The sequence below is a fragment of the Macrobrachium rosenbergii genome, chromosome 56 (genome assembly GCF_040412425.1).
Source record: "Macrobrachium rosenbergii isolate ZJJX-2024 chromosome 56, ASM4041242v1, whole genome shotgun sequence".
Classification (NCBI taxonomy): Eukaryota; Metazoa; Arthropoda; class Malacostraca; order Decapoda; family Palaemonidae; genus Macrobrachium; species Macrobrachium rosenbergii.
In genome coordinates this window covers 55842337-55864669 of record NC_089796.1, presented here as the reverse complement: position 1 = coordinate 55864669, position 22333 = coordinate 55842337, and the positions used below count along the sequence as shown (strand labels likewise).

At 39.2% G+C, this 22333-nt stretch overlaps 1 protein-coding gene across 1 annotated transcript; it reads left to right on the top strand.

Moving 5' to 3' along the window:
* Nucleotides 1-40: 40 nt before the first annotated feature.
* Nucleotides 41-21833, top strand: LOC136836680 (solute carrier organic anion transporter family member 74D-like). Its single transcript, XM_067101156.1, has 7 exons — nt 41-128; nt 535-673; nt 9694-9744; nt 11850-11992; nt 12901-13001; nt 20461-20562; nt 21048-21833. The coding sequence occupies exons 2-7, from the start codon at nt 545-547 to the stop codon at nt 21227-21229; spliced, it is 708 nt and encodes a 235-aa protein (XP_066957257.1). The 5' UTR covers nt 41-128; nt 535-544; the 3' UTR covers nt 21230-21833.
* Nucleotides 21834-22333: the final 500 nt, after the last annotated feature.

The window sequence follows — 22333 nt, the reverse complement described above, 5'->3', positions numbered from 1 at the left end:
GTATATATATATATATATGTCTGTTCTATTACATAGCTGAGCATAACAAAAGTGAGAGATCATATCATCGGTTTGGAGGCAGTTTTAAAAAGCGAAGGAGCTGAAAGGGACTTTTATTCCGAAAAGGAGTAAGTACAATACCTACATAACTAGATAACTACTGCTGTGCATAAACAACCCCAGTATAATACTAAGTTGAAATCTCTCTCTCTCTCTCTCTCTCTCTCTCTCTCTCTCTCTCTCTCTCTCTCTCTCTCTCTCCATACGTTTTATTAGTTAAATAAGCGAAACAGTCTCTTGCACAACTGAGCGCTATTAGGCAAAACGCGTTTGCAGTTACAAAAAGAAAATGACAACCTAAAAAAGGGAAGTCCGACATGGAATTTGTCTACGCCTATAAGAAATGTTTAAAATTAAATTTTCCCTATTACATAAAAGAATAAAAACAACTCAGTTCAAAGAAATGGAGGAAAAACGTGACAAGGCAAACGATATACCGAACGAATGAAAATGCGTCCTTTATTCTGCCTTCAGCGAACGAGGAATGTGGACGTGCATGTCAAACTGCGGCTGCAGCAGTAACTACTCCCCTGTGTGCGTGAATGGCTCTCATCTCTTCTTCAGCGCCTGCCACGCTGGATGCACAAAGCAGCTCACCATTAACGGGTCGCTTGTAGGTGCCTGTACTTCGTGATTGTGTTTACTCAGATATTTGACAGTATAAAAACTCCAAAATGCAAGCAACTGACTGGTACACTTAACTCTCACCTTACATGTATAAACAATGAATCTATGTGTACAACCTATCTAATTTATATATACATTTATATATATGTAGAATTCTACTGGTCATTTTTACCGGATACACATGTAATTGTAATAGCCATAATACCCTTAACTTTCTCGAATTCTTCGCGCTTTTTTGGATACGCTTGTCACTACAAAGCCTTAAGATCCAGTTGCAAGGAATATGAAGAAATTCTGATGCGTGGGAGCGGGAAACGAACCCGGGTCACATAATCAGAACGAGATACCATTGCCGACCTGAACCACGCTTCCCGCTCCCGCACGTCAGAATTTCTTTATATTTCTTGCAATTGGATCTTAAGGCTTTGTAGTGACAAGCGTATCCAAAAAAGAGCGAAGAATTCGAGAAAGTTAAGAAGGCGCTATGGCTATTACAATATAATTACACACACACACACACATACACACACACACACACACACACACACACACACACACACACATATATATATATATATATATATATATATATATATATATATATATATATATATATATATATCAAATATAAAGAACCCATACAAAACCCCAAAATGTGGAAAAATAAAATTTATATTTCAGACACCAACTGTCTCCTCCTCAGGCAGATAGAATGAGAAAAAGTTACAGAAAAGTGGTATTTATAATAAAAGGTCCATAGGTTAGCCGTTACATCACTCCAGTTGACAATTTCTCTTTAATCTTCTTAATCGCTGGTTGGAGGAAGATTTTATGTATAATATCTGAATCCCACGCACAACTTGAAAGACTTATGGTTCTTTGTTTAATCAAAGCTGATTCCACCATCTGGCTTTTGAACCGACAATTGCTACTATAAATTATATGAGACATATTCCAGTTTAATCTGTGATTATGGTTATTAATGTGGTTAAAAATAGCTGAGCTCTGTTCTCCGTACTTAACTGAACGTTTATGTTGTATTAATCTGTGGGGGAGTGATTTGCCTGTAAAGCCGATATAAGATTGGTCACAATCGAGGCAAGGGATTTCGTAAACTCCTATTGTCTTTTGGGGACTGGCTTTTGCTGGATGTTAAAACAGGATTTGGCTGGGAAGGTATTTGGGCAGGTAAAAGCAAAAGGGTTAGAGTTTCCAAGTGTTTGTGTCAACGTCTTAATCCTGTCCAGGTGCGGGATTTTGATTTTGTTGTTGGGCATCTCTCTGGTCTTGTTATGGGGGGAACGGTAGAAAACAGTGTTTGCTTTGTGGTTAACTTTTTCAATTGTATGGTCAGGGTACTTTAGAGATGACAGCTACTTACAGATTAGTTCAATTCCCTTTCCCAGGAAATCCGGGGAGCAAATCCGTTAGGCTCTTAAGAATAAATTGCTGGCTATGCCAACCTTGATAGAGATGTCATGATAGCTATAATAATGAATGCATGACAGAGAGAAAGTTGGTTTTCTGTTTATGGTAAATTTGCATTCTGCCGTGTCTCTAATTGATTAAAACATCAAGAAAGGAATTTTTGTTGTCTGTTTCCGTTCAACTTAAATTTGATGCTTGTACTTAATGCATTTTAATTTTGAAAGAAGTTCATTGAAATTGCTTGTCCCACTTATTATCCCAAATGTTAAGATATCATCTACATTTTCATCCATAGCATGTCATTAGGTTTTATTGCATTTATCATTAGCAGTTTCCAAAATATTCATGTATAGATTGGCTAAAACAGGACTTTATAGGGGTGCCCATGTTTCCAAATTTTGTTTATATAATGATTCCCCGAATGAGAAGATGTTATTTGATACACATAATTCAACTAACTTTATTATTTTATCTATGGCTAGTTGGAAATGATCTGAATAGGGGGCTAATTTTTTCATCAAAAACTGTACAACGTCCTGTACTGGTACTTTTGTTTATAGGACTCTACATCTAAACTTAAAATTTTTATGTTTTGGGGTGGTATACAAAGCTTTGAATTTGCACAGATATCTTCTAGAATGTTTAATGTGACTGGGAGAAATGCCTAAGAAAGGAAAGAGGCAGGCTAACCACTTAGAAATTTACATTGAAAGCTTCGGCACATGAGATGATAGGTCTGAATGGGAAGATTATCTTTTATGAGTTATTGGAAGGCCATCAAATAAGGTAGTTTTGGGTTAATGACTTTAAAATTTCTCCAATAGTTCAATGTTTTGTTTCTTATTTGTTAATCTTATTTTTCTGAAAAATTTGTAGGACGTTTTGAGGGGATTTATTTTAATTTGTCATAAGTGTCAGTGTCACTAAGGGGTGGTTGATTTTGTCGAGGTAAAAGTCTTTGTCCATGATCACGATTTGTCATTTTGTTGGGTCTACTTATTGCAACATCTAATTTTTGCAGAGAGTAACCCATAAATCTGGGGACAGGGTATTTTTATTATCAAGGTCAGGCTATTGCATTTAGTAAGATGCCTTTGAAACATATCTCCCTGAATGTACTTTGTCAGATATAAATTTGTCAAAAGCAACAATGAAATCTAGGTTATTTTTCGGCAGAGGTCTGGTCCATGTTCAAAACTATGTTGTTAATGGTGAGGAGGTGGTGTTTCTGATAAATTGAAAATTTTATCTTGTTGCTCATGATTGTTCTGTTCTATTATTTATTGTTGTTTAACTTGTAGGAAATTCCTATTGAATGAGTCGAGCTAATATTATAGGCAGCAATGTCAGAACAAAATTAAACCAGATACCTGTACATGGTCCGTTGTGAGGAGACAGTGTTGACTGGGTTCCATGTATCACTTCGCGTAGTACAAAGATCTCCACTCGTATTTTCAATTCTTCTTCCAGGAATATCTTATGAGACAGGGAAGGGGTCCGATTGCAGAGTCCATCTCTGAGTACATTTTCGGAAAGACTTGTTCCTTTAGACATTCTACTAAGAAGTATTTTTATCTTCCAGCCGGTGTAGTCTGTTCAGTTCTTTTCGAACTTACGAAAACGGGCTTGACCTCTGGATGTGAGCGAAGAAACGTAGAAAGACGATTGAATTCCATAATGGGCTAAAAATGACTGAAATATTTTTGTTAAGACAGAATTCCATCAAATATAAGTAGTCCAAACAAATGCCAAAATGTGGAAAATAAAGGCTATAATTCAGAGACCAAACTGCCTCTCTCCTCATGCAAATAGTGAATGACAAAAAGTTATAGAAAAGCGGTATTTATACCAAAAGGTCCATAGGTCAGCCGTTACGTCACTCCAGTTGACAATTTCTCTGTAATCTTCTTAATCACTGGTTGGAGTAAGATTTTATTTATAATATCTGAATCCCACGCACAACTTGAAAGATTCATGGTGTTTCTTTGTTTAATCAAAGCTGATTCCACTATCTGGCTTTTGAACCGACAATTGCTGCTATAAATTATACGAGACAAATCACTTCCCCACAGGTTAATACAGCATAAACGTTCGGTTAGGTACGGACAACAGAGCTCAGCTATTTTTAACCACATAAATAACCATAATCACAGAATAAACTGGAATATGTCGCGTATAATTTATAGCAGCAATTGTCGGTTCAAAAGTCAGATGGTGGAATCAGCTTTGATTAAACAAAGAACCATGAATCTTTCAAGAGGTGCGTGGGATTTAGATATTATACATAAAATCTTACTCCAACCAGCGATTAAGAAGATTACAGAGAAATTGTCAACTGGAGTGTGTGAACGCCGACCCATGGACCCCTTCTGGTATAAATACCACTTTCTGTAACCTTTTTTTCTGTAACTTTCTCATTCACTATTTGCCTGAGGAGAGAGTTTGGTCTCCGAATTATAGCCTTTATTTTCCACATTTTGGCATTTGTATGGTTTTCTTATGTATGATGGAATTCTGTTTTAACAGAAAATATTTCAGTCATTCTTAGCCCATTATGGAATTAAATAATCTTTCTAAGTTTCTTCGCTCACATCCAGAGGTCAAGCCCGTTTTTCATAAGTTCGAAAAAGAACTGAACAGACTACACCGGCTGGAAGAATAAAAAATACTTCTTAGAAGGATGTCTGAAGGAACAAGTCCTTCCAAAAATGTACGGACTCGCGAGATGGACTCTGCAATCGGATCCCTTCCCTCTCTCACGCAAGATATTCCTGGAAGAAAGTGAAAATACGAAGTACGAGATCTTTGTACTATGCAGAGTGATACATGGAACCCAATCTAACCTTCGTCTCCTCACAACGGACCACATGTACAGGTATCTGGTTTTGTTTTGTTCTGATATTGCTGCCTATAATAGCGCGACTCATTCCAACAGACTTTCCCATAAGTTAAATAACTTAATAAATAATAGAACTTAGAACAATCTTGAGCAACAAGATAAAGTTAAATTTATCAAACCATTAACCAACACTTCATTATAAACCTTGGTTTATCCTTTGCCCTCATGCCAGACTGGAAAAATAACCTAGATTATATTGTTGCTTTTTGACAAATTTATATCTGAGAAAAATTACAGCCGAGAACAGAGATGCTTAAAATCGCATTTTTACAGGTAAAATGCATTTTTCCCAACATACAAAACCTCGGTCCTTTACATACAGGGGATACTTTCGCTGTAGCTGAAACATAGGCCACAAAAGACTCCAGCAAGGCATTAGTTGGTATCACTCATAGCAAGATGGTTGCAAACATGGGTAACCTGATGCTGTTAACTGCCCAGATTCACTTAACCACTTCTTTTCTGGCCTTGCAGCGGAGCAAACGTGTTTTTCTGCTCTCTCTGTTCAATTCCTGGCTTATGAAGGTACAACTCACGGTGTGTTTGTTCAAGGTCTTTGTTTGTGACTTCAGACCTTGTGTATTTGTGCGTGTTTGTGAGATGGCTAAACCCTTGCAAACCCATGATTTAGATTGCCTTTGCGCCAGATTTGTCCTGGTAAGGACAAACAATGTGGCACTTCCGCTGTACTGCAGATTCGGATCCCACTACCTTTGCTTAAAGTGTCGTGATGGGGGAAAGCGATCCTCCTGATTGTACTATGGGGGAACCATGTGATGAGTGTAGGCCTGGTCCCTGGAGCAGTGGGATAGGTATTTTCATGTGAGACCCAGATATAGAAGGAAGGAGTCCAAGGCCGAGGGGCTCCTTCTGGCCCCTTCAACCCCCATCATGGCTACTCCTTCTCTGTCTTATCTGGAGTCCCAGTGGCCTCCTTACTGCCCCTGACGGAACCTCTCTCTATCCTGTGTCCACATCTGCAGCCCCAGAGGAGACGAGATCGGCTGACCTAGCCTGCACCCCCGAGTTCCACCCCTTGCTTGCTTTGTCTCCTTCCGCAGGTTTGGGACTTGTACTGGGTTTGAGTTGGGCTGGGGGTCACTTGGGATGGTTGGCAATCCTGATTTGTCCTCGCTTCTCGATCACATCAGCTCGGTGGGGCGGGGAGGGATACTGCCCCCTTCCCCCACTACCCACACGGTGGTTGCTCTCATGACCACCACCATTTGTGCTGTGCGGCTGAGGAGCCGTAGTGATCTCGGGTGGGGACGATCATGCATATGGTGGTGCAGTCCCTACCCTGCCATCGCAGTGTCGACACTGGCCGGTCTGGTCTGCTCAGTCACCTGCCACCTCCCGCCACGCCTCACTCCCTCCCGCCTCGCTCCACCGTTACCCAAGCCCACCCCTGATCGTTAGGCGTTTGCTGCGGCACCGATCGTTCCCGACAGCAGACGTTCTCCTAGGGTCCCGCCTTGGTCTGTTGCTCCCGCTTCAGACCGTACCCTTGCTTCCACCGACCCCATATGGTCTGTTGTCGGTATGCCATCCGTCTCCATCTTCTTCTTCCTCCTATTCATCGTCATCGTCATCCTCTGCCTTCGCCTTCTTTCCTCTACTCCTCCCTCTTGTAAGTCCAACTGGCCAGGGAAGGGAGGGCGGGGGTCTTCCTCCTCTCCACCTTTCCCCTCCTCTCAAGTCCAATTGGGCTAGGGAAGGGAGGGCGGCTCTCTCCCTCTAAGAAGACTCGCTTTGCTATGGCAGCGCTCTCCCCTCGGGAATGGACCGCTGTTCTCTCGCCGAGAAGGGCACCATTACCCTCCTCAGATGGTTGGGAGCTCCATCCTCCTGACTGGTTCCGTTTCGGCTGCTCACTGGGCGCGTGGCCGCCAAAAACATGATCCCTGCGAGACCGTAAGGGCTCAAGTTTGGGTCACGGGTTTGGGCACGGAATGGGGAGAAGGGAGAAACCCACGGTGCTTCTTTCCCCACCCAATCCGCCCCTTGTCCAAGTCGGATAGGGGGTACGGGGAGGGTGACCAAGGACGCCTACCCCAGGCAGCAGGAATGTCAAACGGATTTTCCCCACTGCCTTCTTCATCTGTTTCGCACCAAAGAAAGCCAGAACGTGCCCGGACGGTAGGGACGGCAGTCCGTCTGTGCCCTCTCAAGACCTCCCATTGCGGGTAGGGAACTGTGAAGGGTCTGTCGCTTCCACTGGCTGTACCAGCTGGTGTGACGGTAGTGTTCACTCTGTCTCTCCCACCACCCGACTTTCTCGGGATTCTCTGGGAGGAAACAGGAGTCAGTAGGGCTGCCAGAGCCGATAATTTAGGGCACCAGCTTCGGGCATCTGGGCCCCTTAGCTCTACGTGAGGGAGGTCATACGCCTCAGAAAAGTGCGACAGAGATGAGGGACTGATCTCGGCTCACCTGCAGGTGGACTTTCCCGGATGACCTGGCCTGGAAGGCTCTCTGCCGAGAGACCTGACACTCTGGAGATGCAGAGGGCATTTGTAGAGGCTGTTGTTGATCCGTTAGCACGACGGCTGAGGAACCGCTTCAACCCCGCTTGGAGGAACGTCGTCAGGCTGGAGCATACTAAATGCAATAGCTGACCCACAAGAAATACCCTGTCCCCCGTAGATTTATAAAAGTCATCAGCTCACTACAAAAATTAGATGTTGTGATAGGTTGATCCGACAAAGATGGCAAAATCGTGATCATGGACAAAGACTTTTACCTTGAAAAAATGAACCAACTCCTTAGTGACACTAACACTTATGACAAATTAACAAAAAAACCCTCCAAAATGTCCCTACAGAATTTTTCAGAAAAGTAAGATTAATTGGCAAAGACAAAACAGAGCATTGAACTATTGGAGAAATTTAAAGTCATTAAACCCAAAACTACCTTACTTTTATAGCGTTCCAAAAACTCATAAAGATAATCTTCCATTCACGCCTATCATCTCATGTGCCGGAGCTTTCAATTATGAAATTTCTAAGTGGTTAGCCTGCCTCCTTTCCCCTTTCTTAGGCACACTTTCTCCCAGACACATTAAACATTCTGAAGATTGCTGTCACAAATTCAAAGAAGCACATATACCACTCCACAACATAAAAATTTTAAGTTTAGATGTAGAGTCCCTATTCACAAAAGAACCAGTACAGATGCTCACAGTTTTTGAGGGAAAATTAGCCCCCTATTCAGATCATTCCCACTAGCCATAGATAAAATAATAAAGAAGTTGAATTCATGTGTATCAAAATAACATCTTTTCATTCGGGGAATCATTATAAAAACAAAAATCCGGTGCAGCATGGCAGCCTTAAGTCCTGTTATAGCCAATCTATACATGGAATATTTTGAAACTGTAATAATAAATGCAATAAAACCTAATGACATGCTATGGATGCGAAGTGTAGATGATATCTTAACATTTTGGGGTAATTATGGGGCAATTTAATGAACTTTTCAAAAATTAAATGCATTAGTGCCTAGCATCAAATTTAAAGTTGAACGGGAAACAGACAACAAAATTCTTTTCTTGACGTTTAATAATTAGAGACACGGCAGAATACAAATTTACAATAAACATAAAAACCAACTTTCTCTGTCATACATCCATTTTTATAGCTATCATGACATCCCATCGCTGCTGGTATAGCCAGCAATTTATTCTAAGAGCCTACGATTGTTTCCTGATTTTATTGAAAAGGAAACTGAACTAATACGTGCCAGCTGTCACCTATAAAGTACCCTGGACCATACAATCAAAAAAGCTATACACAAAGCAAACAATATTTACCGCCCCCATAACAAGACCAGAGAAGCCCAATAACAACATGAAAATCCCACACCTGGACAGGATTAAGACGTTGACACAAACACTTGGAACTCAAACCTTTGCTTTACCTACCCAAATACCTTAGCCAAACTCTGATTAATGTCCAACAAAAGCCAGTCCCCAAGGACAGAAGTTTACGAAATCCCTTGCCCTCAGATTGTGACTCAACCTTATATCGGCTTTACTGGTAAATCACTCCCCCACAGATTAATTCAGCATAAACGTTCAGTTTAGTACGGAGAACAGAGCTCAGCTATTTTTAACCACATAAATTACCATAATTACAGAATAAACTGGAATATGTCTCGTATAATTTATAGCAACAATTGTCGGTTCAAAGCCAGATGGTGGAATCAGCTTTGATTAAACAAAGAACCATGAATCTTTCAACAGGTGCGTGGGATTCAGATATTATAAATAAAATCTTCCTCCAACCAGCAACTAAGAAGATTAATGAGAAATTGTCAACTCGAGTGACATAACAGCTAACCTACTGACCTTCTGATATATATACACCACTTTTCTGTAACTTTTTCTCATTCACTATTTGCCTGGGGAGAGAGACAGTTTGGTCTCTGAGATATAGCCTTTATTTTCCACATTTTGGCATCCGTATGGGTTCCTTATATTTGATGGAATTCTGTTTTAACGGGAAATATTTCACAGCCATATATATATACTGTATATATACCCACACATACACACAGCAGCTGGCAGATCAAGTTTTTCATAACACATCAATTTCTTAAATACTTCTATGGCAAAAATGGAAAATCAGGTTGCTGGCAAAGTGCTAAGTGCTGTGTTATAATTTTTCTTTAAATTTCAGGCTTATGAGGGATGCACATGCACTAAACTGCTGACTCCTGAGAATACAGAGGTAAATCATACCGTTTTTCGTAGCATGTAAGAAGTATGACTGATTGCGTACCTATGCTTTCGAGTTCCAATGCATGGAAATAAGAAAGTACAGTACGTATAACAGGCAAACCCAACACGGAATTGTAAGTTTCTATAAAAAAAAAAAATCCACCAAAGAAAATACGAAGCTATCTTTCTACCTGGCAACAGACATGGCCCCCAATATATGTATATGTATGAGCAGGAAAGGGGGAGAATAGATGCATGTGCATGCATATATTTATATACATACAGAATATATATATATATATATATATATATATATATATACTGTATGTATATATATATATGCATGCATGCATACATACATACATACACACATCCACACTCCACCACACACACACATACAGTACATATTATATATGTATATATATATATATATATATATATATATATATATATATATATATATATATATATATATTAATGATCTATCATTAAAACTTGCCTTGAACTGAAGGAATGGTTAAAGCAAGACGTTGATCCAGTGCTTTTGTGTTCTCACAGCTCTTCAGGAGAGAGAGAGAGAGAGAGAGAGAGAGAGAGAGAGAGAGAGAGAGAGAGAGAGAGAGGAGAGAGAGAGAGAGAGAATATGAAGCGTCAGAATAATTTCACCGGAGCAAAGAAGAACCCTGGAAATTACAAATCTATAATCTAGAACAACGCAGATTCTGCGCTGTGCAAACAAAAAGTCAACTACAGAATATTCTTGAAAGAGAGAAGCTCTGATGAGTCCGATCCCCCTGGGGCTGAGGATTACCCTCTGATGCTCGTTCATTTTAAAGTTAGGAAATCTGACGGTGCAATGTACACCTTCGTTTCTTGTGTGACCAACGTCTGCTGGGGCCCAAGATAGTTGACTGACCACCTGCTGGTTAACTTTTTCTTGGGTCAACATAGGACTGATCTGCTCAAGGGAACGAATCCAGATTATAAGGCTTAGATCGAGCTTCGGCCTTTCCAACCGTTTGTCTTCTCTACCCAGCAAGGACGAGTATTTTCGTCATGTGCAACGGTTAAGATTTAGAGAGGCATTTGAAAGTTGAAAGCCACCGTAACTCAGAATTACAGTTATTTATTTTTATAAGTGCATTACAATCAAGAAAAAGCAATTGCTGATGTGTGCCTAACACAAGACGGAAATAGGAGGAAAGGAATGAAAAGTAGCTTTTAACTTTCTGCGTCTCTGAGTGCCAGTTCCCAGTTTGAGAATTTTAACAAAACTCATTTAAATTACTAGTCGGCTCCTACAATCTCTTTCAGCTTCCGAACGAGTACCTGCATGCAGTGCAATAAGTTCTATTTTTAACTACATTTGCGTGTCTATTTTTGTAATAATTTTGCATAAATTAAATTCATACACCGCATTACACACTGGTAAACTAAAAAGTGGCCAGTATAAAAAATAGCGCTGTACCAAAGACAGATGCAAAAACTAAACAAACTAGTTTCTCAAATCTTATTACGCTAAAACTGCGAGTAATAAATTCTGCACAGATTTCAATTCCACAAATGGATATACAGTGTACAAGGTCTCTCTAGTAACTATGATAAATTATTCATGCTCATCGGATATTAGTATATTTTAGATAGATGCAAATAGGGACTTAATATGCAGGGCTCATTATTTGGAATTACCTTCCAATACTGTTATGAGACGAGAAATAATTTCCACTTCAAAGACTTTCACTTTTACTAATGCAGTACCTGTACAAGTATGCCTCCATCGAGTATTATTGCTCATGATGAGCTCGTAGTTGCCTATTAAAGTGGTCCTTACGTGTTGATGAATAATTCGAGACTCCAAGGTCGAAGCCTAAACCAACAAGAAATAGTGGTCAAACTGACACATTTTTCTTTGAGCAATCTTTCAACTAAATCAATCATTTACCCAAACTCAAAGTTTAGTAAACAACAACTGGACCGCAATTGGATCTTTCTTGACTGTTTTCTATACGTTCATATGGATTAGCAGTTCTTCCATTTGCTTGTTTTTTCAGGAATGCAATAAAACAAAAAACCTTAGCAAGGAAATTTTCTCTTAATGACACTTCTTCCGTCAAGGTCGATGGGAAAGTCCCTTTGGAAGTGAGCAGCGGCGTCTGTTCAACGAGCTGCAACAGCTTCGTCTATTACATCTGCTTCACGATTTTGACGAAAATGTTCATTGCAAGCAACAGAGTCATTGCAAACATTTTGATCTTCAGGTTAGTGGTTGATTGCATTGTATCAATAAGAAAAAACACCGAATGCCGTACCGCTGATAATATTATTTACTGGAATTTTCAAACAGTAATTAAAAAAGATTGATAGTTACATAACACCTCCCTTTATGTATTACACACCACTGTGCATTGGTTGTAAGTGTATAAAGCGCATGCTGGTTTTTTTTACCATCTATCTCTCACACACTAAAATCAACATCTGAAGAAAACGTTTATTAGTTACTTTATTTACACTGACAACGTTATTCTTCATCAAAATCGTGTTTAAATAAGGGGAAAAAAATAGATACACAAATCAAGAGCCCTGGATTCTTGGTAATCTACGAATGACTACAGTCCACAATGCCATTAACGTAAAACGATTATCTTAATGTTCAATACACGGAGTTAGAGGCCATTTTATATAATAGTTTTTAAGGGATCACGTATTATATGTATGTATGAGTGCATGTGTATGTATGTACAGTAGTATGTATATATATATATATATATATATATATATATATTATTTATGTGTATACATATGTATGTGTATATATATATATATATATATATATATATATTAGATATATACATATATATATATATATATATATATATATATATATATATATATATATATATACAGTATATATATATATATAATATATATAATATATATATATAATATATATATATATATATATATATTATATATATATATATACAGTAGTATATATATATATATATATATTATAATATATATATATATATATATATATATATATATATATATATATATATATATATATATATATACTGTATATATATTACTTCTTACTCACTTAACTGAATCCACTGAGTTACTCGACTGGGATTGCGATGACTTACCTTTTGACTTATGCCAACAGATCCCTCAACGAACGTGACAAGGACTTGGCGCTCGGAGTTCTGAACGTTATCCTGTCTCTAGCTTTTGCTTTGGTTCCCATAATGATCGGGAGCCTTATAGGTAAGATAACTGTCAATAATTATCTCCCTCTCATTACACATGTTAGTGTACCCATACAATAAAAATTATAGGTGTGTAATCGTCCATTACACACGCGCGCGCACACATACACACACACGCACACTCAAAACATATGAGGATATCAGTTTATTTACATAAATACACACATATTCATTCACTGAATTCAGAGATAGCTACCGTCGGTGCGTTAAGTCCATCAGGTGACTATCACTTTACCAGTTATAAATCACCTTCGGTATTATTTCCGAGGTACAGCGAATTGTATATTAAATGAAATTTGCAGTTTAATATTTGTGTATAAAAATGTCAAGGTGATGAGATAAAATTGTGATATATATAATATATATATATATATATATATATATATATATATATATATATATATATATATATATATATATATATATATATATATATATATATATATATATTATTAAACGAAGGAAACTTCTTTCCAAGCTAAACCTCAATTGTTTTACCACAATAACGTACCGATAGAGAATACAATTCATTCTAATTATCTCTTAAATACAAAGAACTGTGGGTTTCATTTGCCCCTTCACCAATTCTTTACTTTTCCTATATGGGTAAGTCTAATCCTCTCTCTCTGTCCAAAAGGACTGCCTAAGATTCTGATTTCTAGGTGTGGTCTCTCAAGATGCAAACTCCTCACCGGAGTCGGACGACCGGAAGGGAAGGAACCAAAGAAGAGAAAGTCTGGTCACTCTGCCACACGGGAATGCCCCACGTGCATAATGCTACAGAACACGAGGCAGAGATTGACTTTTGCACCACCTAACTGGATGCCAAGGCATAATTCCCTGAGGATATAAATGGACCATGCAACAGCAGTCAGAGAGAGAAGCACTCAGAACTCCAGAAAGGACAGATGTCCTTACCTTGGCCTGTCCCTAGTACTTACTCACGTGTTCGATCTCAAGGTTTGGACAAGTACTCTTTGTAATGGCATACTTTCATTTTCCCTCATTCCAGCGGTCCTATTGGACAAGGGCGTCGTCATCTTGACAAAGGTAATGTACCAGAATAAGGTTTCTTAGTCAGTTATGACCCTGTAATTCCTCTGTCTGATTTATTTTCTATTTCCATTGTGCGATCACCTTCAGTAATTTGTGTTGAAGCACCAAGTGTTAACGTAATTATGCATTTAGTGTTGAACTGAGTTATTTGGCACCATCTGCACATTCCCTCAGTTCCCTTTGAGCATCTTATTATTCTTGCAAGTAACCGGCTTGCATCTCTTGCAGATCGGCCTTGGCTGTGGAGCCACTCTCGGCTCTATCCCCTTGTGCAGTGGCCTTATGCCACCCCTTAATCTACCCCTCTGTGATGTCCCTGTTATGAAGACATTATCGATGTAGACTATTTCATCTGTGTAGAATTCATTCATTTAGCAGGACCCTGTTATTGCCTGCCCTGTAATTCTTCATTCTTCTGATCTGTGTTTATTATGTAAATAGAATTTATTAAGAGAACCTTGAGTTTACATAATCTTCCCTCACATGAAGAAGACCATAAGCCTTGAGTTTACGTAATCTTCCCTCACATGAAGAAAGCCCTAAGCCGACAGTGTTTCCTTGATTTAGTTATCTACAGAGTTCCCTGAATCAGTCTATTTAGTCAGATGTTTTAGTAAAATACAGTAGATTTCTTGATAACGTAAAGAACTCCCAGCGATTATCCGTTGCTGCCCAGAATCAATAAGTATCAAAGGCGAATACGTAGCATTATCGAGCCCTGCCAGATGTGTGTAAGTTGCAATTGCAACTTATCAGCCAAATAGCAACTGCTAGCTGGTCACACCCCCTCCCTTTTAAGCACATGAGAAGAGCCAGTTCCACAGAAAAAGTACAAATGTCGAAATATTTTGTTTAGATTTATGGTGACTGCAATCAGTGTTAGGTAATTGATAGACTATGTCATGCGAATTTACTTCATGAGAAGAGACAGCGTGTTAACCATTCCACGGGATTTTTGTGCTATCTTATGTTAGCTGTATGTTTTAAGAATAGGAAGCTAGGGAGCAACTCAGTCGAAGAGTTAATAAAAGGAATAGTGCCCTTATTCATTCATCCAAGTGATAAGGACAATTTGAAAGTCCCAAATTCCTAGATAGGCACATTGTGTAGGCGACCACCAAGGCTTTGATTCCAGCTATTTTCGTATCGACGGATTTATCCTCTCTCTCTCTCTCTCTCTCTCTCTCTCTCTCTCTCTCTCCTTCTCTCTCTCACTTGATCAATAGGTAAAGCTAAGAAGTATTTAGGAATCTAATCTTCCGCTCTCCAGTTGAGAGAATAGTAAATTTCAACCCGGAATCTTCAATTCCAGGCCACATGGCCCCATCCCCAACCATCCACCATCTTTAATTTTGAGTTCCATTAAAAACTCCATTGTTATAAACGACGCAAGCACGCACTCACATATAAATCCCTTTCTTTCGCTTGTTAAATTTTATCCACACGTCCATTCAGATCGCTGCACTTTTGAAAATAAAAAAATTTTACATTTTTTAACTGAGTCGGATATTCTCCCGCAAGCCCGCAGTATTCCTGTAAATCTATTTATTGAGGAATTTCATTCTCTCTGAGCATGGGAAAAAGGGTTGCCCAGGCAAACGCCAGACAAGCAATCAAGAGTAATCCCCCCTAAACCGCCGGACTCATTCATTTACGGCAGATGTCACGAGACCAGAAGTAAACAGAGTACTATATTAGTCACGTGCGAGCTAAGGTTTGTTTTGATACTGGAGAATAATATCTTTCCTTCCCCATGCATAACCTTTCGGCAGTCCGGACTGCCCATACATGATAAGTTTAAGAATTTTTGTCTTACCCTCGTGTGCTGAAGATTTTAATATTCGATAAGATCGATATCCTGTTCTCATCACGCCACATTTAAATGATTTCGACAGCACAAGGAAAATTCACTTTACCCACCATACGTGTATAGCCTCATAAGCCTTTTTATTAGTTCTGCTGCGTCTCTCCGCAAATAAAAATATACATAAAGGCTTATGTTAGCTTGGGCTAATTTTCGTTCATTATGAACGGCTGAGTCTTAGTCTTATTCAGACATTAATTTTCGTTCATTACAAATGGCTGAGTTTCAGTCTTTTTCAGACATTAATTTTCGTTCATCACGAATGGCTGAGTCTCAGTCTTATTCAGACATGTTAATTTTCATTCATTACAAACAATCAAGTCTATTCAGACACCCTGAATCTGTTCATTTCAAACAATATTGAGTCTCTTTAGACATATTGAACCTGTTCACTCAAACAGCCCTGAGTCCTTTAGACATATTGAAACTCTTTCATCATGAATTTTCAGTCGTATTCAGACACCCTGAATCTGTTCATTTCGAACTATATTGAGTCTCTTCAGACATACTGAACCTGTTCACTTGAACAGCCCTCCTGAGTCCTTTAGACATATTGAAACAGTTTCATCACGAATTTTGAGCCGTATTCAGACACCCTGAACCTGTTCATTTTGAACAATGCTGAGTCTCTTCAGGCATACTGAACCTGTTCACTTGAACAGCCCTGAGTCTTTTAGACACACTGAAACCAGTTCATCATACACAAACTTGAGTCCTTAGAGACACCCTGAGTCTTTTTCAGACACCCAGAGTCTTTCAAGACACAGAGTCATTCGAGACACCGAGTCATTCGAGACACCGAGTCATTCGAGACACTGAAATTTGAGTCTTTTCAGACATAGATTATCTAAGGGGTCACTCCCATATAAGTGTTATCTCAAGATGTCTACAACATCCAGAACCTACCAAAATGAGGACTTCAAGTCCTATATGTCCACTGGAAGGGACATGGGACTGTCAGGACCAGCCCTGAAGGATTGGGTTCAAGAGAGAGTAGAAGATGCCAAGACAGAAAGAGAGGCAGAGAGAATAGCCCGGAAGAAACGAGAAGAGGCAGAAAGGCACGAGAAGGAGAAAGAAAGAATAGCCCAGGAGAAACGAGAAGAGCCAGAAAGGCAGGAGAAGGAGAAGGAAAGGGCTCATCAGCTTGCAAAGGCAACCCAAGGCATGTACAACACACCAGCACCCTCCCCACATTCAACCCTCAGCAGTGTAGGCTCCCTCATAAGAAAACGGGATCAAGCCGAGCCTGAAGCCTGGCTTGACCATATTGAAAAGGTCCTGACGACCTATAAACTCTCTACTGAGGAAGTGTCTCTGATCCTGGGACGGCACCTTGAAGGGAAAGGTGCCATTGCATTCAATGCTCTCCCAACTGAGGATCAAGGAAATCTCACACTTACCCACCAAGCCGTCATAAAGGCTTTTGAGATAATTCCCGACCGTTGGGGGAAAAGGTGGAGAAATATGCCCAAAGAGTCAGGCCAAACCTGGTCTAAGTGGATTTTTAAAAAGACCCAAGCCTTAAAACGATGGCTAGAATCTCTCATAGCCACGAGTGCAGAGGAAATACTCGAACTCTTCCAGCTTGAGGACTTTTTACATTACAGCCCACCAGCCCTTGGCACCTATCTATGTGACAAGGCGCCTAAGACAGTGGTCGAGTACTGTCATTGGGCTGACATTTGGGGTATGCATCATCCCTATCTTAATTCCCATGGACGAAAATTATATCCCTCCTCGCCTGCCTCAACCAACTCCCAGCAACCTCACAAGAATGGGCACCCCCATAAGAAACCCATGTGTGGGTATTGTAAAGATTATAGCCGAACTTATTGCCCCGCTTGCAAAATCTATGGGGACTCCACCCAATGGGCAAAATGCCCTAATAATAAGTCCAGTACCCGCCCTTGCCTTGGCAGTCACTGACCCAACATCCTTGGGTCCTCCAGCCCAGGGTCCCATATATGTGGCACCTCCCCGAGGTATACGCGCCCCTCCCCACCAGGTCAAGGCATTTGATGACTCTGGAGCTCAAATGTCCCTCATAAGGGAAGACAAAGTTCCCTGTGGAGCTACCACTAACAGACGTAAACTCGCCATGACTGAAAGTATCAATCACTTTAAAATGATACTTCCCACTGTTAAGTTGAGGATCACGAGACCGCATAGATCTGAAATCTGCAACCTCGCAGTAGCCAGGTACATTCCTGGAGGTTATGAAATCCTCCTGGGTCAAGATTTCCAGTCCCCATTTGATTTACAGCAATCCCAAGGTCCGGACCTCTCAACCCATTTATTAGGCATGAGTAAGCCTCAAACGCCTGCATTCATCCCACTGCCAGTGCCACCTGAGTACACTGTGCAGTGGCCACTTCCACCTGAGCAAATTTCAAAGCCCAGTCCTGTGCCAGGCCCCGCCCCAGTGCCAGTGCCAAGACACCAAATAAATCTCCCTTCAAGAGATCCCAAACTTGAGTCACAATCTCTGCCAGTGTCCCTTGGGTGCACTGAGCAGTGCCAAATCCATCAGTCCCGAATGGCGAGCAAATTCCTGAAACGATCCCCGTGCCTGAGCCTGCCTTAGCGACAGAGCCAGAGCCTGTCCCCGATCTCCATTCAAGAGATCCCAGTCCGGGTCCCCTCTCTTCTCCCAATTTGGCTCTGCTACAAGTGCTGGTTTGAGAGACGGATTCTTCCAACCACAGCAGAAGCTCACCCAAAGGTGCGGCCTCGCAACCCGTGCCTGAGCTGGTCAGTGTAACCTGCAAGCCTCTCACGCCCACAGTGACATCTTCCTCTCTTCCCCAGTCCTCCGCAGACACGACTGTGATTAAGGATTCTGCTGTGTCTCAACTGGCTGATGAACTTAAAGAACTGTGATGGATCGTGGTAGAGCTTGTAAGGAAGGCCCCTGGGCAACATATTAACCAGCCCCGAACAATCAAATATTAGGAACCACTCTAAGTTATGTAAAACGTATATCGATGATAAGGACTTTATAATTATAGGTCAAGTACAAAACGAAAACGACCTAACAATCTTGGAGTCCATTATGATAAAAAAAAAAGATAGTTCTGTCTCTATATACACAATCCTCCTTTGTTCAATTGTTTGTCGGCTAAGGAGCGCCGTTTGTTTTCAAGAAAATCTTTTAGTCACTGCCCGTCCATTGCGAGGATAAGGTGCAGGAAGGCCTTACTACTCTAGAGTTTTATATAATTTTACTGTTTTTAGAATTTTACAGATATTTCGTACATAATTTTAATGGTTAATGTATTTTCCTGTTTTAAGGTGTTTATAAATTATTTCAAAATTCTTCACATGCTCATATTCATTGAATTTTATTAAATATTGAGTAATTTTTATGGATTATGCAGTGCTTGGTTTTATTGTTCGAGTTTTGTATTTTTATTCTAGCCTTGAGGATGCGACTATGAGTCGTGAAGCGTTGGAAAAATTAATGTACCCGAGTACGATGACTTTCCCCTATGATTCCCCTGATGAGTGTGTGTGTGTGTGTGTGTGTGTGTGTGTGTGTGTGTGTGTATGTATGTATGTGTATATATGTATATATCTATGTCTATATCTATATATATGTATATATGTATATATATATATATATATATATGTATATGTATATATATATATATATATATATATATATATATATATATATATATATATATATATATTTCTTCTTCTTCTTCTTTTAACGTGCTTTTTCCCATTTTTGTATGGGGTAAGCCACGATGCCTTCTTTGAAGGACTTTGATTTGGCTTTGGGGTAGACCTGTAGTCTCGATCGGGCTGCCCTGCCTGACATCGCTTAGACCCCGGTAGCGTATGTTTCATGTATCATACCACCGACCCAACGCCCTTTCTTCCCAGCAGCGAAGTTGTTGCGCTGGGTAGGGCGAGAGTTCGAGACGTGAGATGTTTGTTATGTTTTCAGAAGGTGTTGTAGTGGCTTTGTTTTGTGTGTGTATTTAGTCTGTAACACCTATTTGCTTTTAACAAACCTATCCGTTGATTACATATATAATCCCGGATGTCTACACGGATAGGAAGATGTCTGCCTCTCTGATCAGTCGGCCATGGATTTGAACCCGCGCCACAGACCTCTACATAATATATATATATATATATATATATATATATATATATATATATATATTTATATACATACATACACACACACACACACACACACACACACACATATATATATATATATATATATACATACACACAATTGTTAATGTAATGTATGAAGTCACAGTCCTTTCGGTGTCAAATCGTAATGCCTTTCTTAATCCTTATACTAATACTTTTCACATTATACATTAATACCTTTCTTAATATTCAACTTAATGGGTTTCGTATTGAAACGCTTTCCTTAATCTACATTATAATGCTTGCCATGACTCTATTATGCATTATTGGAGTTACAATGCATTCACTCTCTACAGTACTCTATTTTAGCATCTAAATGCCTTGTAATGCTTACAGGTCCTAATGCCTTTTGTACTTTCAGACTACAGCTGTGTACTCTGGCAAAGAACTTGTGGTCGAAGAGGTTACTGTTACCTATACGACCTGGATAAATATAGGTGGATCATACACGGTGTTCCTGTAGGTAAGGATCTTAAAAGAATTAAGCCCTTATCATACGACTTTGGTATCATTAGTAGAAAGAAAGATTATTATTCACCTTATCATATACTCATATAATGAAACAGAAAGATGGGTCTAAAATTTCAGGATTAAAAGTGAATACCACTTTCAGCTCAGTACAATCTCAGCACACTACCAAGGAAGCAGCAGTATTCTATTTCATATGTGACACAATATCATTATTAGTACTATGTTATTTGAAGACGATCTTTTTAATATTCTATTTCACAGTCCTTAAATATCTCCCCCTCCCCCTTTCCAAAAATGAGAAATATAAGTACCGCCAAGCTCAATTGTATTCTTAGGTTACATGAAAAATAGACCCTGAAACTCTGCCTTATACTCTACTGCTCCACAAAACAAAGGGAAAAAGCCAATAATCTTTTATATTATTAACAAACACTTCAATTTTCTAGACTGAAACTTCCATTCTTCCCCAACCGACAGGTGGGATGATACTCAGCTTTATCACAGAAAGTATGATTTTAAGGCATCACAAAGAGGTCGACTTCTTCGGTCAAAAGGAAATGGAAGAATTAGAACTCCTCAATATCCTGAAGACTAAAGTAACGAGGAAGAAGAAAAAGGAACAGAAAGAAAAACCAGAAGCATTAGTAGAAATGCCATAGTTTGCAACTGAATAACAAAACTATACTCCCGCATAAAGCTATCTGAAGGGAACCAGAAATAAACTGAACAGAATAGCATTTAAATATTCCCATTCGCTAATGTTGTCTGGGTTCAGGGGAGTGTCTCCATTATACAATATATATATATATATATACATATAAATATATATATACATACATATATATATATATATATATATATATATATATATATATATATACATACATGTGTGTGTGATATTCTATTATTGAAATCTATGAACTGAACTTAAAATCTCATATTTTCAAAATGTAATGCCACTGGTCATGAACAATTTTATCCCCTTTAGAGAAAAAGACGGGAGTGAATAATATTATACTTTGAATTTTATCCTGGTCAATACAAAACGCACGCTAAAGCAAAACTAGTCAAAACGAAAATAATTATGTACAAGTCAGCCTCACCTCGTGTCGCGCAAAACTTCTAACCTCTACTCGCTGCTTTCTCCCATCATCAAGTTAATGTCCTGGCATATATAGTTTGTGTTTCTTAGGTCTATGCCTTTTAAAATAATGTTGATAACCCACGAACTACAATTTTCTAAATGAATGAGGAAAGCGAGAATGTATTTTTTTTTTAAATATTCATAATAGTATGAAAAAATACATTCGAATACAACCAAACATATGCTAGTACAGTTCGGGCAAGCTGAGTGAATTTACATTGAATAGTGAGTGCTCCAGAGGACTGCCATGTCAATTTTGCTCTTCCCTTCTCATGCATTTTATAATAAAAAAAAAGTGACTGGACGTAGAAGAGAGAGTTTACACTGGAATAACAGACTCCTGACAAATTTAGAATGAGCAGGTGATGCTGATGCAATGGGCAAAACACCTAGAGATTTACAAAGCTTGCTTAATGGAATGCATGGTATATCCAGAGAGTGGGGTTTAATGCGGATAGAATATGCTGAAACAAATTAAATCACACTAAAAGAAAATATGAATGAGGTTGATTCTTCAAAATGTTTATGAACAACATCATTCGAAATCTGTTCTCACGAGCTGGAATTTGGTGAAGACAAAAGATGGCCAAATGAAAGCAGGCTGAATAAATTCTGGAAA